We start from the raw sequence: 7,128 nt of genomic DNA on the forward strand, positions 1-7,128 counted from the left end.
CTCTCTCTCTCTCTCTCTCTCTCTCTCTCTCTCTCTCTCTCTCTCTCCCTCCCTCCCTCCCTCCCTCCCTCTCTCTCTTCAGAAACATTTTGATACCAGTATACAAAAATAGCTACATTTTATCATGCTCCCTTAAATCCTTACTCTGGAGCCCTCTTAAGATGTGCCAAAAAAGCATTCAACCCTTAAACCACTTTCTAAATGTTATCATATACCAAGGATTAAATCGCTATAAATGACTAGGGCTATTTGTGTTTAGCAAGAACATGAAATGTATCTGTGCTCCCATTGTAAAGACCAACTACCCAACCTGGCTCATTCATTTATCCAGATAAGCTTATGTGTTAACATTAAAAATTATTTTTCACAGACACGAATAACACGGGTGAGTGAGTTTCTTGATTTTAGGTAACTTGCCTACTAATGGAAAGGAAAATATTAAAAATTATTGTATGAAGTATTTCACAAGTCATGAAGCTACAAAGAAAATAAATCCTCAGAAATACGATAAAACATGATATTATATAGGATAGGTAATTTTGGATTTTGTCTCAAATATCAAAAGTTTCGTAGATTAACAGGACTACAAATCATTTTTTCACATGTTTGTGTGTGTGCCTATATGTGAGTATCAAGCAAACAAAGAGGAAATAAAGGCTAAATCAGGGAGTGGTGACACATGCCTATAATTCCAGCACTGGCGAGTTGGAATCTGGAGGCTCTGGAAATCAAGGCCATCCTTGATTACACAGGGAGTTTGAGACCAGCCCAGGAAAGTATGGGACCTTGACTCAAAAAGAAAAAGAGTTGCAAAAAAAGAAAAAAGTAGTAAAATATATGTTCTTCATAAATTTACCCAACTAAAATAACACTTCCCTTGAGTAAAGTGGGTTTGGAGAAGGATTCTTTCTCCAGAGAAAGAAAACATTGTTCCATTGACAGTCTTGGAGAAGAACAATTTGTTGGTTACTACATGGGAATTAGAAGCTGGAGAATCTGAAAACAGAAGAGACAAGCTTCATGTCCCAACACAGCAAAGTGCATTTAAACACAGAAGATTCTTTCACTTTTCCCAGCAATGTTTGGACCATACTCAGATGACTGAAGCCTGTAATGACAAGCATTTAACATGTTAATTATAAGACAAGCCCATACAAATGTGAATCATTTTGAAAAACTAAAACAGCGGGTAATTATAACTTAGTAAAGTTTTAAAAATCAGAAAAGGAGGAGCCTATCAAGTTTTCTAGGTAATTCAATTTCATATGAATACACACACACACACACACACACACAACACGTTAGCAGAAAACTTAGTAAATAGACTGGATTGCCTTATGTTCTGGAACTACTCAGAATTTTCTAGTAATCATATCTGTCTGTCTTTCCCCTTTCTGCATGCTTATGCAGAAGTGTAAGTTTGTACCCTTGGTTTTCTAAGTAATTAATTTATTTGTGTGTGGAATCTCCTAAATTATGCCCATACATTGCCAAAATATTTACTTGGCAAAGATTTGCCATAAAATCTGAATACAAAAAGCAATTTCTGAGTATGGATAAAGAAAAGATGAGATAGAGGGATTTGATAAAGTCTTTTTAGAAGCTATCATTATGTGCATGTGGATTAAAGGAACCTAATCCAGTTGAAATTTTTCTTTGAAGGTGGTGCCAAAAAGGAATCTATTTTTCTTTGTAGTAATGCTATGACTTAAAATAACTTACCTAGTAATTAGTTACTTCATGGGAAAGAAAAGTCTCACTAGTGTTTGTGTTACTAGAGAGGAAGGCAAAGAAGCCAAGATGCGGTAGACCAGTTCTCTTCATCCGTCAGCAATGGGAGATGTTTATCTGCTTCTCCTTGATCACTCCATGTGCATCTGGATGAGGCCAAGGCTTTCTGCCAAGTGTGCAGAGCTGAGTCTTGCTAGCCAGAAAACCACATCACTTGCAGCTATGGCTCCTGGCTTGATGACCCTCACTCTGTAGCTCATTTTGAACAGTGATGAGGCAGTATAATTTTCTTGCTGCTAAAAGTAAATAAAATTCACCTAGGTTTAAGATTCCTTCTTTCCTGTCAGAGCTCAGTGAAGTGAATACATTTTCTCTAACTCTCTGTTTCTACTTTCCTTCAATATTTTAATGTTATGAAACCTTCAATCCCATCAAGGTCAAATGAGAGGATAAGGGGCTACATGATGTTTTCAACCACTTCTGTATCCTTGAAAGAGATGACAGCATAGGCACAAGGTTCTAAAAAAACAAAAACAAAAACAAAAAAACCCAAAAACCAAAACAAAACAAAAAAACCCACAAAACTACTTTTCTATCTTTATAGAGGAAGGCCCCATGGGCCTGGTGCTTGAAAGGCCTTTTCATGTAAGAAGTAAGCTTTTATTACATTATCAGCATTTGGAAATATCCACAGCTATTTGTTCAGTTTCTTTCTTCACATCCAACACTGGCTGCTTCTACCATATAACAACAAAATCTTGGTGTTTTCTGTAGGATTCTTGAAGACCACTGTGTTTTTCCCCAGTCAAAAACCTCTTGCAAAATAAAGTAAGCAACTGTCTCATATTGTATTAATGAAGGAGCTTCTCCTGCTGTGTCCAAATCAGACTCCTGTCACCTAATATCACATTAAGATGGCATGTTTACATATTTCTAAAAGAATAGGTCAAAGGCATACTGCTTTGGAAATGTTGTATAGAGTAAGCTGTTTCCATTTAGATGAAAGTAAAACAAATATCTTCATCTTTAGAGAGTTAACCTAGATAGACTTAATTTTTTCCACTGACACAATGAAATGTTATGAATCAACTGTACATGTTTTGTGGTTGTGCACATTTTAATTGAGTGGAGTACCGCAATTCTGGATGCTATATTGCTTTAAAAACTCTTTTACTCTGAGTACGGATATTTTTTTTTAATTTTTCTCAGATTCAAGTTGGGGACTTTGAAAAATAAAGGTAATTGTTTTTTGAGCTTTAATTCTACTGTGAAGTAGTTTATTTTCTTCTTGGTGGTGGATAAGTGCATAAAAATATATTTGGCAGTTATACTGCCTGGTTTTGTGTGTCAACTTGACACAAGCTGGAGTTATCACAGAAAGGAGCCTTTATTGAGGAAATGTCTCCATGAGATCCAGCTGTAAGGCATTTTTCTCAATTAGTGGTCAAGTGGGAAGGGCCCATTGTGAGTGGTGCCATCTCTGGGCTTGTAGTCCTGGGTTCTATAAGAAGCCAACCTTAGCCAACCAAGGGAAGCAATCCAGTAAGCAGCACCTCTCCATGACCTCTGCATCAGCTCCTGCCTCCTGGTTCCTGTCCTTGTGAGTTCCTGTCCTGACTTCTTTTGGTGATGAACAGCAATGTGGAAGTATAAACTGAATAAACCCTTTCCTCCTCAACTTGCTTCTTGGTCATGATGTTTTGTATAGCAGTAGAAACCCTGACTAAGACAGCAGTGTAAGTGTAAAACCCAAAATGAAGTTGTGAATTTCATCTCCTCAGCATAGATATGCTATACTTGGTAAACAGTTTTTGAATCGATAAGATACTCAGTTACTTCTCTTAGAATGGTTTTTCTGAAAACATGAGAAAAATAGGATAACGGTCTCTGTACTAAAATGAATATTCTGGTGCTTTGATTATTTTTAATCTTGAACCATCAAATGTTGAAGTCATAAAGTGCTAGGTTGCTAGGAAAAGCCAGCTCTAGCAACCTATGTAATGTGTCAAATTGTTGGGAATTGCCAGTCCCCCACCTTTACCTGTTGTTGCCTAACTATATCAGTCAGGACAAATTGGGTTATAACTGTATAAACAGTCCCTAAATCTCAATGGCTTAGCATAACAAAGTGTATTTACTACATATGCTGGGATAGACTGTGGTTTTGCTCCACAGTTTTTCTGTGATCCCAGAGTGACAGAGCAGCCCCTGTCTCCAACATTACTAGTTCCTTCAGGAGAGGGGCAGAGGAGGCACTGTGAACAGGTTCTTCTGTGTTTGCCTGTGAGAGTCATACAACTGTGCCTGAATTGATGGGTTATATGTCTGATTCTGTCATGGAGAAAGAGGCCAAATAATTGATAGAGTACGCTCCATGGTGCTCTAGAAATAAATAGTGATGATCTTAAAGTTCAGAAAACAAGTTGAAACATGTTCGTGTTAAATATAAACATCTTGCAGACCTTGTTCAACACTGAGAATATGGCTGTACATAGAAAACACACCCTACAAACTCTTGGGGCTCCCATTAAAGGAATGAAAGGCAAAGGAGATAAATACATTTCCTTGAAAAAAAAAAGCAAAACAGATTAAAGAATATGTGTGGTGAGAATGTTGGGACTTTAATTCAGACACAGTGGGCAGAGAAGTGTCTTGGGAGATGTTTGAGCACAGAATTATAGAGCGGAGACCATTCCTAGTGAGTGTGTGTGTGTGTGTGTGTGTGTGTGTGTGTGTAGGAGGAGGAGGAGGACAGGCTTTGAGACAGAACAGCAACTGCTGATGTCTTAAAGCAAGAACATGATCTGAAGTAAAGATAGGACATCCAGTCTAGAAGGAAAGGAAGCAGAAGATATGACTAAGAATCTCACTAGTTAGACCACTTCAGATCATCAAAAAAGAAAAAAAAAAAAGCATTGAATTTTCCTATAAATACACGGGAAACAATGAGAGGTATTTACAAGGAACTATATGATCATATTTTCATTTTCAGGAAATCTTGCCATCCTAAGTTTGAATACAGACAGATTTAGAACAGAAAACTGGAGGATCGTCCGCCAGGAGGACACTGTGACAGATCATTGAAGAGAAAGGTGCTGCTAATTTGTACTAAAATGATGGCAGTAAATTGGGCAAGCAATAGTCATTTAGACAGAGTATTGGCTAGATTTACTGGTGGGTTGTGTGCAAGTCTTAAGAGAACAGACATAATGTGCTAGGATGTTGGTAGAGCAACTGGGCAAATTAAAACAAAGTGTTTACCGAGTAGAGAACACAGGACCACTGAGGGAGTGACTCGGGTTAACTTTCGGACAAAGGAAGTTTAAGATGTCTGCTTTATATCTAAAGTTGGGCTTATGCATCTGGAGACCGGGAGAGACCATGGGTGATGACGTAGTAGCCAGGAAATCAGAGGTTCAGCCAACCACCTATGGTCTCGTGCCTGCCCCTCCTCCGCCCACTGTCGTCACCAAGGAAACCAGACGCGATAACCCGCCACCAAAGCTGGATTCATGGCAGACGCTCCGAAAGCGGTTTTGGGGCCGTTGGTAGGGGCAGTGGACCAAGGTACCAGCTCAACACGTTTTTTGATTTTCAATCCCCAAACAGCTGAATTACTTTGTCATCATCAAGTGGAAATAGTACAGGAGTTTCCAAAAGAAGGATGGGTAGAGCAAGACCCAAAAGCAATCCTGCACTCTGTGTACGAGTGTATAGAGAAAACATGTGAGAAACTTGGACAGCAGAGCATTGATATTTCCAACATAAAAGCTATCGGTGTCACCAACCAGCGGGAAACTACTATAGTCTGGGACAAGTTCACTGGAGAGCCTCTCTACAACGCTGTGGTGTGGCTTGACCTAAGGACCCAGTCTACTGTGGAGAGTCTCAGCAAAAGTATTTCAGTAAGCAATAACTTTGTCAAGAACAAGACGGGCCTTCCAATCAGCACTTACTTTAGTGCAGTGAAACTTCACTGGCTCATTGAAAATGTGAGAAAAGTGCAAAAGGCTATTGAAGACGGCAGAGCTATTTTTGGGACAGTTGACTCGTGGCTTATCTGGTGTATGACTGGAGGTGTCAACGGAGGTGTCCACTGTACAGATGTAAGTAATGCAAGCAGGACCATGCTTTTTAACATTCACTCTTTGCAGTGGGATGAAGAGCTCTGTGACTTTTTTGGAATTCCAATGAACATCCTTCCCAGAATCCGGAGTTCTTCTGAGATCTATGGCCTAATGAAAAGTGGGTCGTTGGAAGGTGTGCCAATATCTGGGTGTCTGGGAGATCAGTCTGCTGCTTTGGTGGGACAAATGTGCTTCCAGGATGGACAAGCTAAAAGCACATACGGAACAGGCTGTTTCTTACTATGTAACACAGGCCAGAAGTGTGTAAATTCTGAACACGGCCTTCTGACAACAGTAGCTTACAAGCTTGGCAGAGAAGAACCTGTCTATTATGCACTGGAAGGTTCCGTAGCCATAGCCGGCGCTGTTGTTAGCTGGTTAAAAAACAATCTTCAAATTATTAAGACTTCAGCGGAAATTGAAAAACTTGCTGAGGTAGCCGGCACTTCTTATGGCTGTTACTTTGTCCCAGCCTTTTCAGGTTTATATGCACCTTATTGGGACCCCAGTGCAAGAGGGATCATCTGTGGGCTCACCCAGTTCACCAATAAATTCCACATCGCATTTGCTGCATTGGAAGCTGTTTGCTTCCAAACCCGAGAGATTTTAGACGCCATGAACAGTGATTGTGGAATCCCGCTGACACATTTGCAGGTAGACGGAGGAATGACCGCAAACAAAATTCTTATGCAACTGCAAGCGGACATTCTTTGCATTCCGGTGATGAAACCTTTCATGCCAGAAACAACTGCACTGGGGGCAGCCATGGCAGCAGGAGCAGCAGAAGGAATTAGAGTGTGGAGTCTGGAGCCTAAGGATTTATCAGGTGTCCAGATGGAGAAGTTCGAACCCCAGATCAATGTCCAGGAAAGTGAAGGTCGTTACTCCGTATGGAAGAAAGCTGTGATGAAGTCAATGGGTTGGGTTTTGACTCAGTCTCCCGATAGTCGCGACCCTAGTATTTTCAGCAGCCTGACGCTGGGCCTTTACGTAGTGAGCAGTATGGTGATATTAATTGGAGCCAGGTACATGTAAGGTGTCCCTTAAACCACGCCTCCTTGTGGATTCCCCAGTCGAGAGCTCTTTGCCTAATGAAAGAATCCAGCAGTTATTTCAGTGTGATGCCACTATTTGGACTCTGAAATTGTTTATGTGCTCCTTGTTGCATGTATCTCCAAGAAGACCTGAGATGTGAAATAAAGAAAAAGCAGCAGCAATATTGCGCTCTCCAGCTCTCTCTCTCTCTCTCTCTCTCTCTCTCTCTCTCTCT

General features: G+C 40.2%; 1 protein-coding gene across 1 annotated transcript; it reads left to right on the top strand.

The window, feature by feature from the left end:
• Window positions 1-5,243: 5,243 nt before the first annotated feature.
• Window positions 5,244-6,893, top strand: LOC114616603 (glycerol kinase-like). Its single transcript, XM_028762031.1, has one exon. It carries the CDS (start codon window positions 5,244-5,246, stop codon window positions 6,891-6,893), a length of 1,650 nt encoding a protein of 549 aa, XP_028617864.1.
• Window positions 6,894-7,128: the final 235 nt, after the last annotated feature.

This window comes from Grammomys surdaster, unplaced genomic scaffold (genome assembly GCF_004785775.1).
Source record: "Grammomys surdaster isolate TR1022 unplaced genomic scaffold, NIH_TR_1.0 332664, whole genome shotgun sequence".
Taxonomy (NCBI): domain Eukaryota; kingdom Metazoa; phylum Chordata; class Mammalia; order Rodentia; family Muridae; genus Grammomys; species Grammomys surdaster.

Bases quoted from the DNA above. Each gene is read 5' to 3' on its own strand.
- LOC114616603 (XM_028762031.1), top strand. From the start codon at position 5,244: ATGGCAGACGCTCCGAAAGCGGTTTTGGGGCCGTTGGTAGGGGCAGTG.